Source organism: Phocoena sinus, chromosome X (genome assembly GCF_008692025.1).
Source record: "Phocoena sinus isolate mPhoSin1 chromosome X, mPhoSin1.pri, whole genome shotgun sequence".
NCBI classification, from domain to species: Eukaryota; Metazoa; Chordata; class Mammalia; order Artiodactyla; family Phocoenidae; genus Phocoena; species Phocoena sinus.
In genome coordinates this window covers 127,210,056-127,236,904 of record NC_045784.1, presented here as the reverse complement: position 1 = coordinate 127,236,904, position 26,849 = coordinate 127,210,056, and the positions used below count along the sequence as shown (strand labels likewise).

At 44.6% G+C, this 26,849-nt stretch overlaps 1 protein-coding gene across 7 annotated transcripts in view; it reads right to left on the bottom strand.

Annotated features, from left to right (window-relative positions):
• The window catches only part of MTMR1 (myotubularin related protein 1), a 70,595-nt gene that overhangs the window by 28,371 nt on the left and 15,375 nt on the right, over positions 1-26,849 (bottom strand). For 4 of the 7 annotated variants that reach the window (XR_004347975.1, XM_032619073.1, XM_032619079.1 and 1 more), the window contains 8 exons: positions 23,883-23,906; positions 17,826-17,901; positions 15,378-15,472; positions 14,910-15,017; positions 9,023-9,124; positions 8,621-8,704; positions 7,464-7,613; positions 6,514-6,702 (listed from right to left, as the gene is read on the bottom strand). Coding sequence is in view for 6 of the 7 variants with exons in the window: in XM_032619073.1 (XP_032474964.1) it covers positions 6,514-6,702; positions 7,464-7,613; positions 8,621-8,704; positions 9,023-9,124; positions 14,910-15,017; positions 15,378-15,472; positions 17,826-17,901; positions 23,883-23,906 (828 nt within the window). In the remaining variant the exon portion in view is untranslated. Of the gene's footprint in view, positions 1-6,513; positions 6,703-7,463; positions 7,614-8,620; positions 8,705-9,022; positions 9,125-14,909; positions 15,018-15,377; positions 15,473-17,825; positions 17,902-19,168; positions 19,188-23,882; positions 23,907-26,849 lie in introns of those variants that run through there. The other 3 variants (XM_032619077.1, XM_032619075.1, XM_032619078.1) reach the window with 2 other exon arrangements.

The window sequence follows — 26,849 nt, the reverse complement described above, 5'->3', positions numbered from 1 at the left end:
TCTTACACAAGGCAAATTGGGTTCTAAAACGTTCTACCATATATCTGAATAAAAAAGTTGTACCATGGACTTCCCTGGTGATGCACTGGTTAAGAATCCGCCTGCCAATGCAGCGGACACGGGTTCGAGCCCTGGTCCGGGAAGATCTGACATGCCGCGGAGCAAGTAAGCCTGTTCGCCACAACTACTGAGCCTGTGCTCCAGAGCCCACGAGCCACAACTACTGAGCCATATGCCACAGATACTGAAACCCACACACCACAACTACTGAAGCCCACGTGCTTAGAGCCCGTGCTCTGCAACAAGATCAGCCACCACAATGAGAAGCCCGCGCACTGCAACAAAGAGTAGCCCCCGCTCACCGCAACCAGAAAAAGCCTGTGTGCTGCAACGAAGACCCAACGCAGCCAAAAATATAAATAAATAAATAAATATTTAAAAAAATAAAGTTGTACTACCACAAAACTTCTATATAAAACAAATTGTAAATCCCAAACAGTGAGATTTATTTAAGTAATTTAAGTAAAATAAAATGCAAATGTAACAAAAAAGGGGGATACGGCTCACCCCTTGGTAATCTCATAATAAAATCTGGCCTACAATTAGCTTATATTTTGCAGAAGTCAACATCCAAGACACATCTGTTATGAGAATATAGAGAAATTGAAACCCTAATACATTGCTGGTAGAAATTTAAACTGTACAGTCTCTGTGGAAAACAGTCTGATGGTTCCTCAAAAAGTTAAACATGGAACTACCATCTGGTCCAGAAATTCCAACTCCTGCACAACTAAAATCAGGTATTCACATGAAAACTTGTACACAACAAATCATAGCAGGAATATCCACAACAGGTATCAGGTGGAAGCAACGTAAATGTCCATCAATGAATGAGCGGATAAACTGTGCTGTATCCATACAATGGACTATTTTTCGGCCACACAAAGGCATCGAGTACTGATACATGCTACAACACGGAGGAACCGTAGAAACATCACGCCAAGCGAAAGCAGCCAGGCACATAAAACCACACAGTGTATGACTCTATTTATATGAAGTGTCCAGAAGAAGGAAATCTACATGGAAGTAAATTAGTGGTTGACAGGTGTTGGGGACAGGGGTTGGGGAGAGTGGAGGATGGGCGGCGACTGCCAGTGGGCACAGGGTTTCCATCTGGGCTTATGGAAGCGTTCTGGAATGAGGTAGTGGTGACCGTCTCACAACGCTGTGAATAGACTAGAAGGCACTGAACTGTAAACCGTGGACTGGTTTCTGGAGGGGGAACAGAGCCCTGGGCTTTGAGTGGTGGAACTGTCTCGGGAGCAGGACGCAGAGCTCTGGAGCACGGAAGAGGGGCAGGGCGGTGGCTCTGGGGACGGCGTCCGGGGCTCAGGGACGGCGTGTGTGGTGAGGAGAGCAGTCAGGTCCAGAGCCTGCGGAAGGCCGACATTTAGGGAATGCAGAGCAAAAGAGACTGAGGAGAGCGGCCAAAGACTGGAGGATAAAGAGAAAAGGGAAGAGAGTCTTTCAAAAAGGAGACGGTACTCACTGTGTCAAAAGCTCGCGGGGTCGTGACAAGAAGGTACTCGGTGGCCTTACCGTGAAGAGTCCAGGCCAAGACGGGCACGGGGGTAGGGGAACGGTGGAGCCAGCTGCGAGGGGACGGGGACGGGGACGGTGACTCCGGGGAGGGCTTATCTGCACAGCTGGGACAGACTTCACGGGAAGGAGTGGGCACAAGAGCAGGGTGGGCTGAGTTGGCAGGGGGTCGGGGGAGGACGCAGCGGGGAGGCCACCCTAGTTTCCGGGGTGTGGAGGTAGGGACGGGGTGGGGGGCAGTTCCCGTCTGAGGCTGGGTGTGTTCTGTGCAGAAGGGTTGAGGACGAAGGGCGTGGGGCAGGGCCATCCAGGAGAGAAAGAGTTGTAAAGGGCTGACCCAGCCCCTGGAGGGCCCAGGAGAGGGGCAGAGAACCTGGCAGGAGCCTGGGGCCCGGGGCCTGAGCCTGGGGTCCTGCTCAGCGGCCCGGGTGTGGGCCTGCGGTGGGTGGGCAGGGAGGCGGGGGTGGGGGAGTGTGCCCCGAGCCCGTGCCACAGCCATGCCGGGGGACCGGAGCCCAGCCACCGGGGGCGGAGCAGGGGCCAAGGACCTGCTCGAGCTCAGGAGCCGCAAACATGACTGGCGGGGAAAGAAGAGAATGTCGTCATCGGGTCTGGATGCGCCTGTCCTCTGGCCGGTACAGGATGACGTGAGGCGCTCTCACTCAACAGAACACTCTGAACACAAACTGTGGCCAAAGCAGCCTAGAGCTTGGTCCTGCCTGTGTGGCAGGATGATGTTTTCATAAACGATATCCTCGGTGCCCACTGAAGACACTGCTGGCCGAGGGGTTAAAGGCACAGGCTTTGGTGGCACGGAGCGTGGGTTCGTCATCCCAGGTCTGCCACTCAAGTAGCTATGGGTCCTCACCATCTCTCTGCGCCCAGCTTTCTCACCGGAAAGACTCCAGGGGCTCACTGTGGGGATTAAATACTAACTAAATAAACGATCTTAATGAACGCTAATCCGTGCAAGGCGCGGTGCACGCCCCCCATACTCGGGCACTGATGTATTATAACCTCTCCCAGCACCCACCTCGAAAAGCCCCGAGCTGGACAGGGGCCCCTGAGGGAGACCTGAGGCTGGGGCAGAGGCCCCACACCCAGAAAGCACTTCAGCATGGAGGGCGTGCGTGCTCAGGGCTGGTGTTAACCAGGAGAATGTAGTTAAAGCCAGTTTGTTGCCTGGAAACTGATTACTAAAGCTCCAAACAAGACAAATGACAATCAGAAAATGGGCTCATGGGAGAAAAAGGGCATGAGTGCCTACTCCGTGCTAGGACAGAGAGCAGGCACCCGGAGGTCTGGAGACAGAGGAGGGGGAAGGAGGGTGAGAAGGGGCCCCACCTATACCCCAGCAGGAACAGGGGGAGGGGGCTCAGAAAGTTCTGAAAGACTCGAACCTGCTGGCCAGGCCTCTCTCTATGGGGGCAAAGCAGGGTTCCAGAGGGAAGCCAGCGATGTTTGGACACTGTTCCCCACTGGCCCCCAAGTCCCCAAGGATCAGCTCATAGCAGCAGTGGCGGCAGGGCCATCCTCAACCCTCAGGGAGAAGAAAGCCTAACACCCCTTGGGACGGAGGCAGCTGAAGGATGGACGCAGGGGTTCGTGATTTCAAGCCAGCTGCTCAGCACCTGGTGAAGGCCCACCGGGATGCCGATCCTAGGCAGCAGGGAGGATTCCCAGGTGAGAAAAGCAAAGCCTCAGAGAGGGCTGGCAACTCCCAAAGGCCAAAGGCAGCAAGTGGCAGGACAGGTTTCCCATGCCCTCAGACTCCGAAGTCCACACACCTCCCCCAAGACGTTGCAGACTGAGCGTCTGAATCCCCCGAAATTCCCATGTTGAAACCTGAATTCCCGATGGGATGGTGTTAGAATGTGTGGCCTCTGGGAAAGATTAGGTGATGAAGGAGGCGGCCTCACGATGGGATTAGTGCCCTTCCCGGAAGAGACGGCACAGAGCTTGCCCCTTTCTGCTCTGGCAGTGTGAGGACACAGCAAGAACGGGGCTGTCTACAGCCAGGAAGTGGGCTCTCACCACACACTGAATCTGCTGGTGCCTTGATCTTAGACTTCCAGCTTCCAGAGCTTTGAGAAATAAATATTGCTGTTTATAAGCTACCCAGCCTATGATATTTAGTTACAGCTGTCCAAGCTAAGACACCCCTCCCCCTAGTTCTCTCCTGGACACTCCTCCTCTCCTGGCATCTGGGACCTCTCCCTTCTTCTCTGCCGTCTCCTCCCGACCACCTGGAGCACCCTTTCCTTCACTGAGTTCCTCTCTTACCCTCCACAGACAGCATTTCAGGCGGTCTGGTGCCTGGCCCCGCTCACGTGGCCTAGGCTCCTTGGGTAGCTTCATCCCCTCCCCTCCAAGGCTGCCACCTCCACTCGACCTCCAACCTGACCTTTTTCTGAGCTCCAGAGCTTTATTGTCCCCACACAGGCTCCTCAACTGCAACAGGTTAAAATGAAATTCCTTGCCTGCATCTTCACTTTCTCAAGAAGAAAGTTGACTTGAAACCCTCCATAATGGAGTCTGGACTTTTGAATTAACATACAATGCCACTCACCATCGGGTCCTCCATTGAGAGACGACCCCGCCCACCAGCCAGCAGCTCTTTGTTCCAGTCGGGGAGGAGAAGACCCAGAGACACAATGAGGGGGAGGCTGTGGGAAGACAGGGGCAGGGACCGGAGGGCGGTAGCCATGCGCGGAGGAGCCACCAGAAGCCCAAAAACGCAGGGAATGGATCTCCCCGGAAGCCTTCAGAAGGAGCACAGCGCTGCCAGATGCCGGAACTGTGCGAGGATAAATGTGTGCTGTTTTAAGCCGCCAAGTTTGTGGTCATTGGTTCAGCACCTCAGGAAACTCACGCGCTGCCCATCTTTCTCCCCACCCTGGTCCTCTCCCAGCTTCCCCGACTCAGTAGCTGACACCACCACTCAGTGCCAGGCCAGACCCCGGGGCAGGGTGGGGCTAGCCTCTCAGCATCCTATACTGATACACCCGGCACTGTGCATTCTCCTCACCCAATTTCAATCCTTACGCAGCCCTCTACATGAGAGACTGTCACCTCCCCTGTTACAGAAGAGGCTTCTGGAGAGGTTAAGTAACTCGCTCAGGGTTCTATCGAGCACTAAGTGGCAGAGCAGGGAGGAAACCCCACATGCAACTGAACACAAAGCTGAGGGTTCTCGCTACCCTGTCTCTTAGGCTGGTCTGGATACACTGAGGTTTTGTTACCTGGGAGGCAGCCAAGAGGGGATGCCAACCAGACGACGGGATGGAAATCCATCTGGACCTCAGGAGGGATCAGAGCATGATAGAAACTTGGGTGGCAAACTGAACACATAGGGAGTGTTGAGAATCAGGGCACTGGAGGAGATGGCCCAGCGAGACTGGGCAAAGGAGAAAAGAGGACCCCAGACTGGGTTCCAGGCGCGCTGCCATCTGCCAGCTGGGAAGAGGGAGAGGAAGCAGTGAAGGAGGCTGAGCCGGCCAGGGTACAGAGAGGGAGTGGTCCAGGGCAGAGATGTCATGAGAGTCAAGAGAATGGGGCCGTCCACTCTGGGTCAGTAGCAGAGATGGCAAACTTGACCCGAAAGCTTTCTCTGGGACAGGCACCCATGCAACCTTCACATCCACTCCAGGAAGGAGGTGTGCTGCCGCTCCCAGTTCAGATGAGGGGATCGTGGTCTAGAGAGATGCAGTAACTGCCCACGGTCAGGTGCAAACAACCACGCTGCCTCCATGCTCCCGCGGAGCACGCTGCATGCCCCCCGCCACCCCGCCTCACGGTGGGGGCCGCTGGGCAGTTTGTGCGCCTGGCCCATGGCAGGCACGTGCCTCAAGGGCCATGGGCGCACCTGACGGCTTGTTTGCTCTTTGAAGTAAGAGGGAAGGGATCCTCCCGAGAGTGAGACGGGGGCGCAAGACGTTGGCTCTTTGGAGATTGTGGTCAACGATGGAATCATCAGTGAGCAAAGAAGGGGCACAAGCTGCCAAGAGAAACAAAGACCCCCAAGCACTGCTTAGGGGGACACGGCGGGGGAACCCTCAGACACCCCCCTTCTTGCCATTCTCATGAATGGCATGCTCTGGCGCACCGCTGAAGGGGTCTCGTGCTGTCTAGAGTGCCCTGCCCGTCTCATCCCGCTGATCACCCAGGGCCAGCTCAAATGCCACCTCCTCTGTGAAGCCTCGCCCAGCGGCACGAGCTCCCCCGGAACACTGAGCTGGCACCTCCTACGTGTAGCCTCGTCTGTCCTGGTGTTTCCCCCAGCACCTTGTCCCTAGTACACGCTCACTGCATGTTGATTACCCGAGCATCACCTTACAGGTAGGCATGAGATGGTAAGGGCTGTGGCCACCATCCTCATACCTGAGACTCCTTGTGGAGGGGTCAGGACTCTGACTGCCAGAGGCCTGCCTGCAGGACCACACTCTCAGCAAGTCATTTGCGGGAGACAGAAATGACGCCGTTCAGAGCCCTTCCCGTTGGAAAGCGGGTACCGGAGGCTTGACCGCACAGCCTGGGCCTCTTCAGCTGGTGGGGATCAGATGGGAGCTGGGTGCGGATGGCAACTCTGTGTATCTGCCTTGTTTCACATAGCTGACTCCAATCTAACGGAACTCCAGGCAGATATGAACTGATCAAGCAATCACCATAGTTCACAGGTTAAAGGGACTTCCAAGGGCCTCATGATCCTTTCATTAAAATACTTACTAGATCCTCTAGGCGATCATTCTCTTTCTGGGTCTTTACTTAATTAGTTCAGCAGACAGGATTGTGGAGGGGCAATGAGACGACAGGATTCCCAAGGGCTAGGGGCCCAGGAGGCCCAGCTGTGGGCTACACCGCAAGAGTCCACCTTCGCTGGGCTATCTGAATGGCACGATGATTGACAAACAGTACCTTGTTGGTGCTGGCGACCTTGTTTTGCCGGGCGTCAAAGATGATGAGTTTGTGAGCCTGCGCGTTAGCATCCATTATCGTCTGCAAGTACTTCTCATCCTCCTTGCAGCGTTTATCGTTGGGACCCACAAGTGGCTGGCTGCAACGGGTAATCGTTGCCTGACTTTCTGGATGAATCCATGACAACACCTAGTGTTTGAAAGCCATAAGTATTAGTACGGTCCTAAAATAATACGTGCTCTAATGACCAGGTAGTGAAAACAAGTTCTCTTCTCAAGCACAGCTGCTTCGGCATATTTTCCTCAGCCTGAGGACAGCGTGATAGTGGCCCTGGGACTCAATGTTTGGGTCAGGCTGAAAGAAGTCTGACTAAATAAGCTCTAAGAATCCCCGTCTACCTTTAAAATTCTATGATCCTAAGAAAACCAGAGACTAAGTCAAACTGTGACTGACATGAAGCCCCATTTCTATTTGATTGACTAGTTTTATTTTGTTTCCTAATTTAAAAACACCTTTGGATCTCAACAGTGGCATACGTGGCCATATGAGGACAAAGTAAATATACAGTCTCTTAATGAAATCTAAAGCTAAGCCCCCAAACCTCCCATTTTCCTCCAGCAGCCAAGTGACTCGGGGTTATACCAGAGCACAAACTCGGGTCTCAAAATCGTTCGCTCCCTGCTTCACTGTGGACACAGATTGTATCCATTAAACACATGGAGGTTTTTTTATATATCAACAAAGTTGTTTAAAAAACTTCACCCCCTGCTGGCTGCTGTCTACTTTTGCAATGGTGCCCCTTCCAGTATAGGTAGAGCCTTGCACTCAGTATCTAAGAAAGAACGCATTTTCTCAAGGATGATTCACTAATTTTTTTCTGTCTTGCTTTTTTCCATATTAGATCGAATACAGTATACATTTATATCTAAATGACAATGTTTATTACTTACCGGGATTCTGCCTTTTGCTCGAAACGCTGCCACTTTTGAAAGGTCGTCATCTTTTACACTAGTTGGCACGACAATGATGGCGGGGTAGGTGTCACAGAGCTCATAATTACTGTTTACTTTGGATATTTTCCAACTCTCATTTGGCAAGCCCTGCAGGGTGTCAGAGGAAAGTCAGGGGGTGGAGAGGAGCACACTTTTACACTTTCAAAAAGTACTAAGCATGAACCACATCCATTTCTTCTTTTCTTTTCTTTTTTTTCAAAAATTTATTTATTTATTAATTTTTTTGGCCATGGCATGGGGGATCTTAGTTCCCCGACCAGGGATCAAACCCAAGCCCTCTGCAGTGGAAGTGTGGAGTCTTAACCACTTGACTGCTAGGGAAGTCCCCATTTCTTATTTTCTACTAAAATCCATTTGTAATTCATTGTTCATTGCTACTTAAAAGTTTAAATATACATTTATTTAATATAACCCATTTCCTACCTAATTCATTAAAAAAAACCTAATGAAGCATAATTTCCAAACATACTAAAACATGAAAATTGTATACTTGAATCCCAGTCATATGCATTTCTTGTCATGTTTTCTATAACAAATGAGCATAGTGCTGTTCTTAAAAATACCCATGGAAGTCATTTAGAGAAGCAAAAAGTTCTTTAAAATGTCTAAAATAAGGAATATAAAATCACCATACCAAATATAAGGTGCAGGCAAAGAGTAAATGTCATGAAAATAACGTCTTGTTGGAACATCTCCAAACTAACAATGCACTAAAGAGCTTCTAGGTATAGGAACACCTCATCAGACTGATGTAGCCATGCCATATACTTAAAATCTAACTTAAACCATTGGTTTTGATCCTTACTCATTAATTTGCTACCAGAATATCTAATAAAAACCATCTGGCTGGTTTGGTTTGTCAACCCCCGTCCCTGTACTCCACTTGCACTCTGGAAAAAGGAAGAACAAACAGTGCCATAGCCAAAGGTTTGGTATGGGGAGAACGGACATCCAGAGCTGAAGAACCCACAAGCCAAGTGAGTTACACCCATGGACAACTTGTTTCAAAAGGTTTCTTCTCCACTACATTTCTACCCTTTTAGGAAAAACATGCTCAACCTATTATTTTCCGATTGATAAGCAACACACTTTACCTGTCTTTTATATTCAGATACTGGATCATAAATTTTCCATCCATTCACTGGAAATTTTTCTTTATAGTTGAATGCAAAGAGTGTCTGGATACAAAACCACAAAATACATATGTCAGCATTTCTTTGCTATGTCATATGCCCGCTATTAAAGCTTTTCATTCAGTTATGAGCTGAATGTATTAAGATTCCGACTTTAATCTGTAAATTTTGAAGCAACAAGTTGGCAGTTTTCTTCATCCTACACAGAACTGACAAATTTAAAATATTCTAATATTAGTTACCAACAGCGAGAAAACAGATAAAGGAAACCTCTGGAAGAAAGAACAGTTAAACATGAAATTTTTAGACCTCTGTGAAGGCATTTAGACCCACACATAAAAAGATTTATTTTGGTGTACGTACCTGCCCATTGGAAAGAGGAAATGCATGTTTGTTGAGGTTTTCAAATATCCCTAGTTTACTCTGCTCTTCCTGTTTATAAGCAAGTCGCAAGTTCCTCATATCCTGTTAAACAATTAGCAACACTCGTTTATTCAACATGTATTGAGTACCTATGAAGCAGACACCACGCTATGAAGAGATAAATAAAATATTTTTATTCATTTCTCATGAAACATAGTCGGCCCTCCCTATCTGCAGGCTGCACATCCACAGATTCAACTAAGCATGGATCAAAAACACTGGGGGAAAAGTTCCACAAAGTTCCAAAACACAAAACTTGAATTAGCAGAGTGCCAACAACTACCTACATAGCATTGACATTGTATTAGGTATTATAAATAATCTAGAGATAATTTAAAGTACACAGGAGGATGTGCGTAGGCTCTATACAAATACTAACGCCATTTTATATAAGGAGACTTAAGCGCCCCAGATTTTGGTATTTGCTGGGGGGAGGGGGTGTCCTGTAACCAATCACCAGTGGATACCGAGGCAATTCGCAAAGCACCTCCAACAAGATAATAAAAGATTAAGTGAGAAAACTGGAACAAAGGGGACGTGCTGGGGAAAAACCTCATCAGACGGAACCAAGAATAAGCTTAGTACATAAAAGACATGCCGTCAAGTCCTGTGCACTTACTTGCTAAAGGTGTGCCATAGAATCAATCAGTTGTGGGCTTTAAGTTGCTAAAAGAGTCAATTACGGAATTCACACCATCCATCAAACAGAAATGCGACAGAGATTTCTCCTCTGAACTCAAAGCAAGGACTCTGTGTCATGTATGGCCCTCAGTGACTTCCTTACAGAAATTATAATGCTGTTTCTCAAGATCGGCTTCTGAAAGCACCCTGCCATGCAAGCTGCCAGCCGAAAGATCAACTGGAAGTTGTCAGGAGCAGTGCCAACAAGGCGGCTCTGACGGTGCAGTTTCTTCCTGGGACTGATCTGAGCACTACCCGCTGACCTTTCTAAACCTACGTCGTTAGCTAAACACAAAAATCTCATTCTTCTTTAACCTTACATCAAATTGGAAAATAAATATGACCACAAACAAATTAAACCAAGAGCAATTGGGGAAGTGAGGAAGTCACTGTTACGATATTATTTCTAACAGCGAAAGAATGGAAATAGTAACTTAAATGTCCATAAATAAACAGGGTCTGGCTAGAGATTACTACAAGCAACTCTATGCCAATAAACTGGACAACCTGGAAGAAATGGACAAATTCTTAGAAATGCACAACCTTCTGAGACTGAACCAGGAAGAAACAAAATATTATCAGACTAATCAGGAGCACTGAAATTGAAACTGTGATGAAAAATCTTCCAACAAACAGAAGCCCAGGACCAGGGGGATTCCCAGGCGAATTCTATCAAACATTTAGAGAAGAGCTAACACCTATCCTTCTCAAACTCTTCCAAATATAGCAGAGGGAGGAACACTCCCAAACTCATTCAACAAGGCCACCATCACCCTGACACCAAAACCAGACAAAGATGTCACAAAGAAAGAAAACTACAGGCCAATATCACTGATGTACATTGATGCAAAAATCCTCAACAAAATACTAGCAAACAGAATCCAACAGCCCATTAAAAGGATCATACACCATGATCAAGTGGGGTTTATTCCAGGAATGCAAGGATTCTTCAGTATACGCAAATCTATCAATGTGATACACCATATTAACAAACTGAAGGAGAAAAACCATATGATCATCTCAATAGATGCAGAAAAAGCTTTCGACAAAATTCAACACCCATTTATGATAAAAACCCTGCAGAAAGTAGACACAGAGGGAACTTACCTCAACATAATAAAGGCTGTATATGACAAACCCACAGCCAACATCATCCTCAGTGGTGAAAAACTGAAAGCATTTCCACTAAGATCAGGAACAAGACAAGGTTGCCCACTCTCACCACTGTTATTCAACATACTTTTGGAAGTTTTAGCCACAGCAATCAGAGAAGAAAAAGAAATAAATGGAACCCAAATCAGAAAAGAAGAAGTAAAGCTGTCACCGTTTGCAGATGACATGATACTATACACAGAGAATCCTAAAGATGCTACCAGAAAACTACTAGAGCTAATCAATGAATTTGGTAAAGTAGCGGGATACAAAATTAATGCACAGAAATCTCTACCATTCCTATACACTAATGATGAAATATCTGAAAGTGAAATTAAGAAAACACTCCCATTTACCATTGCAACAAAAAGAATAAAATATCTAGGAATAAACCTACCTAAGGAGACAAAAGCCCTGTACGCAGAAAACTATAATACACTGATGAAATTAATTAAAGATGATACAAAGAGATGGAGAGATATACCATGTTCTTGGATTGGAAGAATCAGCATTGTGAAAATGACTCTACCACCCAAAGCAATCTACAGATTCAATGCGATCCCTATGAAACTACCACTGGCGCTTTTCACAGAACTAGAACAAAAAATTTCACAATTTGTATGGAAACACAAAAGACCCCGAATAGCCAAAGCAATCTTGAGAAAGAAAAACGAAGCTGGAGGAATCAGGCTCCCTGACTTCAGACTATACTACAAAGTTACAATAATCAAGACAGCATGGCACTGGCACAAAAACAGAAATGTAGATCAATGGAACAGGATAGAAAGCCCAGAGATAAACCCACACACATATGGTCACCTTGTCTTTGATAAAGGAGGCAAGAATATACAGTGGAGAAAAGACAGCCTCTTCAATAAGTGGTGCTGGGAAAACTGGACAGCTACATGTAAAAGAATGAAATTAGAACACTCCCTAACACCATACACAAAAATAAACTCAGAATGGATTGAAACCTAAATGTAAGGCCAGACACTATCAAACTCTTAGAGGAAAACATAGGCAGAACACTCTATGACATAAATCACAGCAAGATCCTTTTTGACCCACCTCCTAGAGAAATGGAAATAAAAACAAAAATAAACAAATGGGACCTAATGAAACTTCAAAGCTTTTGCACAGCAAAGGAAACCATAAACAAGACCAAAAGACAACCCTCAGAATGGGAGAAACTATTTGCAAACGAAGCAACTGACAAAGGATTAATCTCCAAAATTTACAAGCAGTTCATGCAGCTCAATATCAAAAAAACAAACAGCCCAATCCAAACAATGGGCAGAAGACCTAAAGAGACAGCTCTCCAAAGAAGATATACAGATTGCCAAGAAACACATGAAAGAATGTTCAGTCTCATTAATCATTAGAGAAATGCAAATCAAAACTACAATGAGGTATCATCTCAGACCAGTCAGAATGGCCATCATCAAAATATCTACAAACAATAAATGCTGGAGAGGGTGTGGAGAAAAGGGGACCCTCTTGCACTGTTGGTGGGAATGTAAATTGATACAGCCACTATGGAGAACAGTATGGAGGTTCCTTAAAAAACTAAAAATAGAACTACCATACGACCCAGCAATCCCAGTACCGGGCATATACCCTGAGAAAACCATAATTCAAAAAGAGTCATGTACCACAATGTTCACTGCAGCTCTATTTACAAGAGCCAGGACATGGAAGCAACCGAAGTGTCCATCAACAGATGAATGGATAAAGAAGATGTGGCACGTATATACAATGAAATATTACTCAGCCATAAAGAGAAACGAAATTGAGTTATTTGTAGTGAGGTGGATGGACCTAGAGTCTGCCATACAGAGTAAAGTAAGTCAGAAAGAGAAAACCAAATCCCGTATGCTAACACATATATATGCAATGTAAGGGAAAAAGCAACGATCATGAAGAACCTAGGGGCAAGACGGGAATAAAGATACAGACCTACTAGAGAATAGACTTGAGGACACGGGGAGGGGGAAGGGTAAGCTGGGACAAAGTGAGAGAGTGGCATGGAGATATATACACTACCAAACGTAAGGTAGATAGCTAGTGGGAAGCAGCCGCATGGCACAGGGAGATCAGCTCAGTGCTTTGTGACCACCTAGAGGGGTGGGATAGGGAGGGTGGGAGGGAGGGAGACGCAAGAGGGAAGAGAGATGGGAACATATGTATATGTATAACTGATTCACTTTGTTATACAGCAGAAACTAGCACACCATCGTAAAGCAATTATACTCCAATAAAGATGTTAAAATAAATAAGTAAATAAATAAAAAATAAACAGGGTCTGGCTAAATGTACTACAGTACCACTAATAGAATACTACAGAGCTGTTAGAAACAAGAAGCAGCTCGTTATATAGTGCTCTTAAGGAGACACAAGGTACATGGTTAAGGGTTGGGGGGAAAGGGGCAGGACAGCGTGTATAATATACAACCATTCACATTTTCAAATACATACTTGTGTGCATAGGCCATCTGTGGAAACTGGTAACAGTGGGTGGCTGCAGGGAGCAGATCAGGGTGGCTGGGTGTTGGGTGGAGGGAAACTTACTTTTTACTACACTCAGTTTTTGTACTTTTTGAATTGCATATCACCTGTTTAAGCACGGCCCTGGTAATTCTAGGCTGGAAAACATTTTAAAGAAGCTGTTAGCAAAAACTCACCCCAGCCACAAGAAATACCATAGGAAAACAGCCACAGGACACCTGCCTAAGTAACATTAGGTTCCTGCTGTGCCCTCCCTCCAAGCTTCTGTGGCTACACACGTGCCAGCTCACTGACTGAGCTGACTTGCTATTTAGGATTGCTCAGAGGGAAAGGCATTACAAGCAAAGGAAACAGCACGTGTGAAGCCCCAGGAGTTTGTGTGGGGTGGGGACTGGGGGTACAGGCAAGTGTGCACAACTCTAGGAACCTGGATGGCAAGAACAAGGGGAGGGTGGCCGGAGAGGGAGCTGCCGAGGAAAGGAAGTCCGGCTCACACCGCGGGGTCTCCGTAAGCTTTTCCTCCAGCCCAAGGGTAATGCGCAGCTAGTGAAGAGTTCTGAGTAGGGAAATGACCTGTTCCAGAATTACAGAATTGATCAAACCCCCGCTCTGGTTTCAGTTCTGCAACGGCTTCGCACTGCTCTGCGTGCGGCACCCTGGACTGAGAATCAGGACAGCAGTGATTGGTCCTAGGGGAGGACTGCCGTGTGGTGCCCAAGGTGAGCCTAGTAAAAGCCAGCAGATTCCCGACCTGGCACAGTAAAGGGTTATTTGAAAAAGTGGATTCAACTGCAGTCCAGGGCCAACCAGAGGAAGGTCTCCTCAGAGATTTGATCAAAGCAAACAGACTGCCAGGAATCTAATCCAAACCCCAAGCTGGGAAGGGACCTTGATGACGCTGTAGGCAGGATCTCTTGCCTGGTATTTCAGGTGGGTTTGTTAATAAACTGTATTCCATGAGGCAAAGTCATTGGGAATAAAACATCAGTTAAGGCGGTTCTTAAACGACTAGTCCTCGTCAAAGCTGTCACACAGATTTTACTTAACCCTTGGAGGAAGGGGCGAAACCCCAAAAAAAGCAGGGCTCAGGTGCAAATTCCAACATAGCCAAGAAACTAACTGTGTTTTTAATCACAGAATTTATGAATACTGTTGTCCCTTTAGGAAGTCTCTGACTGAAGACTAGTCTTATCAGGACAAACTGGAAAAAATATTGATCTCTGCTCTCCACTTGATTTCTCTGAAATGTAACAAATATCGTCACCGCCTAGGTTACAGGTCCATGTTAATCAGAACACTTCAATGGAAAAGAAGCGGTTTACTTCAACGGCTTATATAATGGTCTGAATTGGCTGATGAAAGGTTGAAGAGGTCTGGGTCCTGAAAACATCTGAGTCACTAATGTCCAAATTACTCTTACTGTCCAAAGGCTGTGAAGAAGTTCCAAGCTACCCGCCCCCTCTAAGTTTCTCTCACGTCTGGACCGTACCTTGCACATGATCTCTATGCCACAAGAGTTGTCTCCATGGCTCTGCACTCCTATCTTCTCAACTCTGCTGATCACTCCCAGGGGGACATCGAGGACGAAATGCGGGTCCTGGGTTCACAAATTAACATGAATGCCAATCAGTGTCGGCTAACAGAGCTTTCCCATTTTAAGTCTTCGCTGGCTTAAAACACCTTTGCTTACTTCGCATTTCCTCCTGCTTTGTGAAGTAGACATTGAGACTACAATTAAACAACCCCCTCACCCCCAGCGCAGGTGAAAGTGCTACTTTAACAGTCCTTTTTTTTTTTTTTTAAGATACAGAATCTGCTTGCAAATGCGCACATCTTAAAACTGACCCTCTGCTTCTTTCAGGGTGATGGGATTTCAGGATACTATTTACTGTATTCTTTATTGTTTACTTTCTTCTGCAGTTATTTTAAAAAATAAAACACACTTTTAAATACTCACTCTCTCTACATTCTTGAAGTACATCTTAAAGTCCGTCACTGTCAGGGTGCCACTCACTGCTCCCACAAATGGGCAGATATACATGACATCTTTCACTGAAAGAAAAAACCCAAAATATCATCTACTGCCATTGACTTGTGTCAATAAATCTTAACATGAGTTTCTAAATATATAAATTTGTGATTCCAGTTTTCTAGAAATTTAAATTCTTTCATTACTTTAAATAAAGGCACAGATGGATAGTCTTCTAATAAAATTCCACTTTTTAAAACAAAATTTTGATTTGCTACTTGAGGTTTTAAGTAAAAGGCCTCATAATAAGTTACATTTTGTCATTTTTTTCCAAGTGGTTCACATTTTCCCTGAGTGATAAATTAATCACATTCAAAAACACATTAATTAAACTCTGAAGAACCTGGGCTACCATTTCATAAATCACTGCTAATGAAAACTAACTAAAGCTAAACACTGTCCCCTGATGCACCTGCAAAGAAACTGCTTTACAGATGACAAAAACCAAAACCACATCAATGAAGTGGGAAAAGACTGCTTCAAATTCTTCATCAGCTTCCATATCAATTTTATTTTCTTAATGTTAATATCAATATCTTTCACATCAAAATCAACAACATATATGACTCCTATGAATGTTAAGAGGCTCATGCCTATCACAAAGATACCACATCTTCCCAATCTTCCCAAAGTGCTGTTCCATTCAAATGGCGGGAATGGACACAGCTACAGATGAGTCCGAGGGGATGAATAATGGCACTAAAGATGTCATTCAGCCAAACTCTCAAAACACTTGCATAAACTTTTCTGTAACTCATTATATACCGAGCAGCTCCTATTGTTGGGGTTCTGGGTATAACTGGACAAGGTTCCTGCCCACCAGGTGACCTGTGAGAGATACTACACAGAAAATTACCATATAGCCTGATAAATGCTATCAGAACCATGTGGACTCAATGTGATAAGAGCTCAGAAAAGGAATGACTTAACTCAGCAGGGAAGCGGGGGAGGGGAAGGGAGGAGAGATCAGTGAGTTGCCAGAGGTTAGTGTGGCTGGGTCAAAGGGTGCACGAGGAGGATGGGACACGAGGCCAGAGAAGACTTGTTCATGAGTGTTCATAGCAGTTTTATCTGTAATAGCCAAACAGCAGAAACGACCCAATAGCCCATCGATAGATGAATGGATAAGCACACAGTGGAGTACTACGCAGCAATGAAAAGGCATGACTGCTGACCCATGGCACTCACAATATGGAAGACTATCACAATAATTACGCAGAATGGGATAAGTAGACAGAAGAACATGCTCAACGATTCCATTTCTATAAAACTCGAGAAAATATCAACTAGCCTATAGTGCCTGGGGAAGGGGGAGAAGGCATGGGAGAGAGGGATATAAAGGGGCCTAAGGAAACTTCTGGGGGCTGATGGATATGTTCATTATCTTGACTGTGATGATCATTTCCCAGGTGTATAAATGTGTCACAACTGTTCACGCCCACTTTAAATCTGTGCAGTCTGTTGTCCGGAGAAGAAGAGGCATGACATAATTAGCTCTGCATTGTAGTCAGACTGTTCCAGAGCAGCACGGAGGCAGGGCTAGAAACGCTCCCAGAGGAGGAAAGCCCAGAGAGGCCAGAGGAGCACCAGAAGTGAATGAAGTTCCAGAAGCCAAAGAGAAAAACAGTTTCGAAATTCAGGTCGGGCTGGACAGAGTCCTGAGCCACAGACTAGGCTATCCAGCAGGAGTAGTTGTTTGGAGGTCCTGATACGAGAGCCCAGCTACCCCAACACAAGATGACCGTGCTCCGAGACCCGGCACGCGCCTTTGGGAGACAGCCATGAGGGAAGAAGGCGACACTCGGCCTCACAAACCAGGCCGTCCGACCTAACCCCGGCGATCGTGAGGTGAAGAGGCCACAGCCGGCTGCCCGCCCCTCCAGCCCCGGGCAGTCCGCCTCAGGCCATTGCCCTTACAATCCAGGGTGGCGACACATGCCCTTTTCCTGCACTAAAATTGTACTTTCTGGACTCTCATAAGCCCCCAAAATGTCTTTGCCAAATTCTCAAAACTGTCATTATAAGTATGATATGGATCGTCCGTCAATACGCTTTCCTTATAGTGAATCCTTCCAACAAAGCAGCGAACTGACGTTACCGTGAGAGTCTCATCAGCCTTCAGTTCATGGGGAAAAGCTGGACCCCTCTTCTGTTGGTACTGCCACCTAAGACTCGTTTGGAGCTTAAACGGATCCTCTACAGTCCCTTATCTCTTAAGGTCACGATGACATTAATAAGAACGGCTAGGTCTAGTCCATCTGTCCCCTAATTAAATTGGTCTGGCTGATCTCCAGCACATACATCATCTGCGCTTGCGAGTAAAGTGCCATTTCATTTTATGGATCTCTATAAGCAAAGTGTACTTGTTAGACTTACCAATGGCCTTGATTGACTCTCCTGGGAAAAGGGGCGCCTCTTCCATCTGTGCAAGCTTATTTCCATCCCTTAGAGCCTGGCAAGAAACCAAACAGGAGTAAATCTCACTTTCCCACTGGGAAGAATGGTACTGTTCTGCGCTCTTGCTGCGAGGCTACAGAAGCGTGCAAAATGTACGCCCCCCCTCCCCGTACAAGACAGTTTCAAAGCTCAGCATCACAGGACACCATGCTGCGTAGTCTAGCAAATTGTTACACATATTTGAAGTTCACAGTTAGAAAGCATTAATACAGAAATGGCTTGACGTGACAGGTAGACACTGTGATCATGACACAGACAGCTATTACAAGGTGCCTCCAGAATTTGGAAATAAGGTCAAAAAAGGTTACCTTCTGAGCGTGAAACTAATACAAAGAAAATCAGCATTAGATGCAGATGCTTAGTTAGCTGTGGAAATGGCCCAGCTATGAGACTGCGTGGGAAACCCCAAAGTCTAATTAACAAGAAAGCGGGGAGGGGTCTCTTACTAAGGAAAGCCCTAGGCTTCTGTACTGCAGCCCAGCTACCTGCGTCTGCACAAAGCGTACAGGTGGGACGGGCGAGTGGGCCTGTCAGTGTGTATCCCATTCAGGCCACAAGAGTGCGCCCTCATCTGGCAGACAAGAGTATTTCACCCACTCCTGTGGAGCAGGGTGTGTTCATCAGGCTTCTCCCAAGTCAGTTCACTCTGTGCTGATTCCACACTCACCAAGCAAATTGCTAATGAGGTATCAGGGTTCCTGCTACAATGCCACTAGGAAAAGGGTGTCTTGGATGGCTGGAAAGATACATGCCCACATTTCTAAATGTTCAGATCTGCACCGTGGCCCAGTAGCTAGTCTCTTGCAAGCTTGGTTGGATAGTACCAGATAACTCAGGGGAGCTGAGAAAATGGTGTTCTTGAACTACAATGCTGGGGACCAGAGCCTGAACTCGGTGCCTATCCCAAGGTACTGCCACCCTGTGAGATGCTGCCAAGGAAACTGGTCACTTTCTCCTGGGCACCTCTGACATAACGTGTCACGAATGAGAATAAGGTGTTCAAAACCCCAGCAATTCCCAAGCTGTGTTTCATAGAGCATTAAATTCCCAAGGGATGTGAACAGGACTTTCTGGGAAAAGTTTGGGAAATGCTGGGTTAAAGGAAACAAGTTTAGCTAGGTTTTTTTTGTTGTTTTTTTTTGTTTTTGTTTTTTTGTGAGGCAAGGCTTTAGCATGTTAATGCATGCCAAATCGGCCAGAGGGCGCTGGAGTATGCTGCATTTCCCCTACCTAGTCCATCAGGGGCTTTCTCCAAAAAATACCTGTTTACATCAGGAGGTCACTAGTGTTCAGCGGAAAACAGATTAGACAATACTAAGTTTTCAGCATAATTCTGTGAAGCAAAATATTAAAAATTGATATCTTTTATAATTCTAATCAAAATTATTGAAATTCAAAATAATTATTTTTCACAGTTATAAGAATGTTTCAATATATTTTATAAAGGGACTTAAAGGTCCATTTAAAAAAACTATATATAGTAGGTTCATCCAATTTTATAAAATAAAGAAGGGAAAACGTCAAAATATAAAGAGCAAACTCAATGCTAAGTGTTGGTCAAGGTACGCCCGTTCGGGGAGGGCACAAAATGACACAGTGCACCCTCCTCCTCAAGATACACGGTGAAAATCATACACATTAGTGTTCGTGGTTCCCCTCAGCAATTTTATGCAGTTTAACTTTTTAGCCCAGATTGGTTTTTATTTTTCAATTTTTTTTAACATCTTTATTAGAGTATAATTGCTTTACAATGGTGTGTTAGTCTTCAGATTGGTTTTTAAGACACTTCTCAATCAACATTTTTAGGGACATAGAGAACTGTTAAAGGGGACTCAGAGAAGTGTTTGTGGACGCATTTATACTCACACCTGATTTGGAAATACATCTTTGACACAATAAAGCATAAACCAATATTTATACTTTTAAATGTCCAGTTTTAGAAACACTAAAAAAAAAATCACCAATCTTAATAGAAGCCTTTTTTTGGGAAAGTCTGCTTTCTTTAATTTATTGCCTAAACTAGTGGCTATTTTTATAATATAGTTACAAAGTCAGAAAGCTATTTTAATCAATATTCAAGTTTTAAATAACTTCAAATGCTACACTGTTAAAGCTTATTTTAATGGGTAAATATTATCATGTAGACTTAAATTCCTTAACTGATATTTTAAAATAAATGGGAATAGGTTATTCTGAAATGTATTTACTAAAGCAAGCTGTTCTAATCAATTGAATCTGGAAGAGGTGAGGGGAAGTCTGATTCACTTTAAGCTTTATAGCAAGTCATGTCAAACACTTTAAAGTCCTCAACCCAGGACTAACTAATAAAATGTCGTTGATGCGAGGTGCAGTGATTGGGACCATTTTGAGATGGTACAAGGCTCTCAAGATAGAGGCTGGAGATCAAAGGTTTCTCTTCTCTTCTGATAATCATGTTAAATCTGGCTTGAAATACTTGTGCGTTTATATGAAGCATGAACGTGTTGGTGAGACAGAGTGAGACAAACCTCTCACTAATAATTAAATCTAGGACATGCTTTTTTAGGTGATGAAAAAGCAACTATCAGAATAAAACAAATCAATTGATCCTACTGCTTCAGATATCCCCATAAAAGGTTCGCTGTGTACAGGAAAGACATTCAGCTTTAGCATAGGAATTTGAGAGAATGGCTAGTAAAGGCTCACTGTTTTGCGAGTACAGTAGATTCCCTCTATAAAGCTGGTGTTAGGAGATAGCACTCACACTTGTGCCATATCAAGCTTTAACTGCAACTTCCAAGTTGCACAGGACATGATTTGACCCTTGATTTATCCAACCCATGTACAGCATAATCAAAGAAGGAATGTCCTTATGGATAAAATGTGTCTTGTGAACACTCCCAGCCCTCTTGGTGCTTCTGCTCAAGGTGCCGCCCAGTTGAGGAATTCTCGCTGATGATCTCATCCCAACCCTGTGCCGGCGACCCGGAAGAAAGGTCCAGCTGAAGGCCCATCAACTTCCTGGCCTCTCCACTACTCTCTCCTCCTCCTGAACCTAAGGCTGCTGGGTGGACAGTTTCTGTAACAGCCGCCTGCCGAAAGCAGTGCTTTTCAAACTGGCTCTTCAGGGTGCTCCCAGGGTCACCAAAGGAGGGTGGGCTGGGAAAAGGCACAACTGAGCACAGGGAATTTGCCATGCTTCCCTAGAGCAGCTCTTCTAGAGGTTTCATACATAAGCTTTGGGGAAAATTCTGCTGCTTTAAAAAGCTCCTGAGAGTCCAGAGGTACTGAGCAAAGAGTAAGCACTCGAGAAACCTCGATGAATGATTTTTTTTCTTCTATAAAATACATGGACTCATTCCACAAACACCTACAGCGTGCCAGGCGCTGTGCTGGGTACAGACCTTGCAAATTTGAATAAAGCAAAGTTTGCACCCTCGAGGAGCACCCTTAGCGGATGCATCTGCCCCTCTAAGTCTTTGTGAAGGCACTTCAGGATCCTGTCATGACTAAGGCTCATTAATCTCATCAGTAAATCTACCTGGGAAAACCAAGAAGCAGAGATGAACAAATTTCTGGTTGACAAAATGTTGGATAAACCAATTTTTGCAAATAATGTCATAATGGAATCTACCAAACTTGGACAGGAGAGTACTACTGTAGTGGAAAAAGCATTTGCTGATTGTCTAGAAATCTAGTATGAAATGGCTTCTAAATACACGATCTGTAACTACAAACAGATGAACACGTAGAACTTGCCACCTGATCAGCTTCAGCTTCAGAAGGGTAGCCCTTGTGTTCTTCCTGAATCTCCTGCACAGCACCAGGTGCATGGACAAGAAAAGGCAAAGAGGGGAAAGAGAAACACGTGCAAACAGACAGGTGAAAGGACGGAAGTTCTTTTTTAAAGAGACAGTAAGCATGTAAAAGTCGACACACCTTTCATGGCTTTGCATATCCCAACATTTTCCCCCTTGGAGTTAAGGAAAGAACGTGTAGGCCATCTATAGTATCCTCAGCCTAAAATGGAGTATCTATTCTGTGTTTGTGTTGGGGTAGAAAAATGAAAAGCAAACAAACGTCATGGGTTTCAAAGAATGTACTGTCTTTTTAAAATCAAGCAATACTGCAGCATACAGCCAAGAAACAAAATAACAGACGCATAACATGCTCATAGAAAATAAAACATACCACAGAGGGCAAGGAACAAAATCAAGCCAAAAATACAAAGGCAGTTCATAGACATGTGTTTTCAAAAGGAACTATTATGCTGCCCAGGGGTCAACACCACTGGAATTAACAACATTTCCACACACATGTGCATGCGCATATCACATGCTGGGGTCATACACACGCAGATACACACATACACTCTGTTACTTATTGCTAATTAAGTACTGTGAGTTATGACTCAAAACCATATTAAATCCTTCTAATTACAGTATCAACGTGCTTCGAAGAAAAGCGTCACATATCTTTATCTAAATTTCTTCCAATCCCTTTACATGTATGCTCTTCTTAATTTAATTTCTTTATGGAATCAGCTTATGAAACTCTAAAAACTTGGACTTTTAGTTTAGCAGGTGGTATAATGAGCATGAATATTGAAGATGACAAGATTATAACACCTTTTAAAAGTTGTATCAAGTCTCTGAGGCTGAAAATATTAAAATTTAGCAGCAATATATTTTTCCTTCAAGAAACTTTGGTTCTAATGACTACATTTCTTTAAGAGGCAATCAGTGAAGAGGTAGCAAAGCTTTAAAAGAATTTACTCTTTCCCACCTTTCATTTTTGTCAATAAAATAAAATAGCTACTTAAAATATTTTTATACTTTATCATCAGATTGAATTTAGTACACAGTTGGTACTGCTACCCTTCAGAGCTGGACAATTTTTTAAATGCAGCCAGGTTTTTAAAATTTACATTCTTTTTTTAAAGACAAAGAAAACGGAATCATTCTTTGATAAAAATTTTAAAAACAGAAGAATGAATGACTAAACAACAACAAAAAAACCCCACAGCATTTCAAAGTCCATGCAAGTGTAAAGCCAAACACTAATATTTAACAATGTGAATCAGTGAAAGAAAATGATTCCCATGAGCAAAAGAAAACACGATAAAAAGAAAATTAAACAAAGAAAAAACAACTAGAATAACAATAATTTGATTTAACCTGTTTATTTTTGTACTACTTCATTGGCTTCAATAAGATTAAAACTTTAAAACTGAAGTCATGAAATGATTCTGTCAAAATCCACATTGTTTTCATTTAATGGAAATAGGTTAATTTTCAACGTCTGATACTCAGGTTTAAAGGCATGCACATTACCAATCTTTGTCTTGCTTTATGAATATTCTGAAATAAAGGGAAGGAAAATCATGAGGAAACTATAAACTATAATCTACTAGCTGTAACAGCTACCTCTATGTTTTAAGAAATACTAAATGGGGCTGATTTTGCGAAATTTATCTTCAAGATTAGCACTGCTGCTTTTGGGATTCAGCATGCAAACAGGAAATCTTACTTGATCTTGTAATCAAGACTTGAAATCTTACTTAGATCTCCTACTCAGGAAGGAGGACAACTGACCACTTTGTTGTTGTTCTTGTGGTTGTTATTAAATACTTCAGCGTGAACTACATGACAAACGAGGTCAAATTAAGAGGACTCTATAGGCCTAGCCTTATAAACCCGGTGCCATGAGTACCCATTTGGTCAGAATTCATGTAACACAACAGAAGTCAGTACTGCACAGTGGTAACAATTTTAGCATCCTGCCCTCACACACATCGGCTTTTTCCGCACGTAGAGACACTGTAACAAATAAAGCATTTCTAGTGAACACTGAAAGCTATGACACAGCAGAGCAAACTGATCTGAGTGACTCATAAAATCAGTGAGAAGGCAAAGAACGCTAAATAGACTAAGTGTTCAATAAAGCACAGAAACACACAAGGAGGAGGCCCATGTGCTGAAAGCCAAATATCCTTACCCTTATATCAGGCCTCCTGAAAACCTGTCAGTTAAAACACAGAACATCATCATCACGGACACGTCACTATTGACTGTGAAAGACGCCATTAAGTCCGCCAGCCCATGCCCTAAGAAACATCATAATACTCCAAATAAAACCGAGCAGATCGATCCTAACACATTTGCCCTCTAAGTTCCATTCGATATCCAATCAATCCTAACACGTTTGTCCTATAGTTTGCAGGCAAGTCTGTGACTTGGAGAAACTTATTGCCCTTAGGCTAAGACAAATGACATTACTTTAAACACAAACCCCTTCTGTCAAGGGCTATTACAAGACAGTGCGAACAGGCCGTGTGTGAAAAATTCATTTGTGTGTCTGTTTGGAATACTGAACGCATTTTCCGCATAGAAACAATGATATAAAAAGGCGGTTCTGCTCCCAAACCAGCCCACAGAAACAAAACAAAACCGAACGAAGAAACCACAAAAGCGCCCACAGCTGGCGCAGAGCACAGCTCAGCCACAGCGTTAATGGGATCATTAACTCTCCTAGTTAAGCACAAATCTTAATCTGGTTTCTACAGGAATTCTATTTCCAATTCGCACTTGGGACTCCAGAATTAAACTTCCCGATGCGGCCGCCCCACAGGGAGAAGGTGCCCGTTCCTTGCGCCAGCCCAGGAAAGGGTAGCTGGCAGGGAGGGGAGTGCCGGGGAGGGCCGGGGAGGGCAGTCTCCGGGCAAGGAAAGCCAAGCTTTACTAAATCCGGACACCGATTTTAGAGAGGTTATTCCTGTGACTCCTACTTGAATGTGCAGCATGAGCGTTCGGGGAAACAGCCCAGAGAAGGGATGGAACTTTTGAAAAGCGAATAGTGCTAACAGTCTGAGGAAGACATGAATCATCTATTCCCCACTCTCGAGTCTGAAATCTGATCATTGTTACATACGATAAACACTGGAGGTTCTATGGAAAACAGATCACTTTTTTAAAAAAGAAATCACTGTAGGTTCTTATTAGCTTTACAGGTTTTACTCAGGAAAGATAAGAAGATCACATGAATACGAGAATATAGAGTTCATCACTGTTACCATTAAAAGAAAACACTCTTTGAAGTAAAAAAGGTATCTGAATTAAGGGATGCTGTAGCTCAAAGGGAATTAAAGCCCAGAAGTTCCTTAATATAGACTACTTAGACTAAGAAGCTTAAACCTAGCTTTTTTTTTTTTTGAGGGGGTGGTGGTGATGAATATGTTTATCATCTTAATTGTGGTGCTTGTTTCACAAGTGGGCACCTATCAAAACTTATCAATCTGTATACTTTAAATATGTGAAGTTTATCATTTGTTAATTACAACAGGAAAGTTAGTACAAAATAAATAAAATGCATGCTTATGTTCATAAAAAACTCAAAATGGGACATACATGATAATAAAAAGTCAAAATAGTCTCCCCTCCCAAGCTTCATTTGTCAGTGATAACCACGTTTAGCGAGATTTCTTTTTTAATTCTGAAGGTTGCCTCCATAACCAGGAGTATGCTTACACCACTACTTCTTGATTTGTCAGCTTTAAACAGTACCTAGTGACCTAGCTAGATGAGAAAATATGCTTTCTTTGGCTTCCCTGGTGGCGCAGCGGTTGAGAGTCCGCCTGCCGATGCAGGAGACACGGGTTCGTGGCCCAGTCCGGGAGGATCCCACGTGCCGCGGAGCAGCTGGGCCCGTGAGCCATGGCCGCTGGGCCTGCGCGTCCGGAGCCTGTGCTCCGCAACGGGAGAGGCCACAGCAGTGAGAGGCCCGCATACCGCAAAAAAAAAAAAGAAAATATGCTTTCTCAAACTACTCCCTCCCTCTTCCCAATCTCTGCTGATTGAAGTTGTAATTTTTAGCTTTTTATCGTTGTCCTTCTGCAGCAGCTGCATCGTTTTAAAAAAAGCTCCTGAAGTAACTTTTTGGTGGCACTCTTCTAAGAACCTTGTCTATACTAACTCATTTCATTCTCAGAACAACCTTGTGAGATAAAAATTATTATTGGCCCCATTTTTTGATGAGAAAACCAAGGCACAGTTAAGTAATCTGGCCAAGTTCAAGGTTTCAGAGCAAGTACTTACACCCAGAGAGTCTACTACACCGCCTCAGCCTAGCACCGCTGTAATTAGCCCACAGTAACTAAAGCCTTCAAACGTTCATCTGCTTTCTCTTAGCTCCCTCAAGGGTGGATGAAGAAAGCAATACCACGACCTCTTCCCTCGCTTCTCCTTGCTCCCTCCAAACCTCTGCTCCAACAGGTTATTATTTTCACTTTTGTTCTGTAACTGCAATTAGTTTTGTAAAGTTTTGTCTATAAAGTGATAGTAACAATTGACAACTAGAAAGCAGCATTCACAAGCAGCATAACTGGGCCTTAAATGTAGGAGATATACCGCTGTCAACACGCCTTTTGCTACTGCAAGGAGAAACTAAATCAAAAGGAAAGGGGCAGGACGATGGTCCCCTTTGCCACCCACACAATTCTTCACCTGCTGTATGTAAGTCCCCGCTACTCTTGGTCGGAGGCCGGAAAGTCAATGGAGGTCACCTGAGTTGATACCCATGTGTTTCTGCTTTATAGTTTTCATCTCTCCTGAAATAAGCCATTTCGGGTGCACAGAGAGGTTCATTTCCTCTTTCTTGAATCTGAATCTGATCGAAGCCAGAGAGTGGTGGTTTGAAGTCAGGCGGCCTGGGGCCAGCTCTCACTGGCAGACTCGGGGCCTCCGTGTGCCTGCACTTGGCCTCAGTTTCTACACGTACAAAAGGAAACGAGTCCGCGAATGGCTGCGAGGTCCTGACCAGCCCTCAAACCTTAGGAGTCATTTAAGCTTCATTGGAAGACTTCAGAAAACATCTCCCCAACCTAAACTTGGTGGGGGGCAAATCGGCCTCCAGTGCTGACAGCCCTCGAGAACTCAGACAGCTGCACAGGCTGTATCATTCTTTATA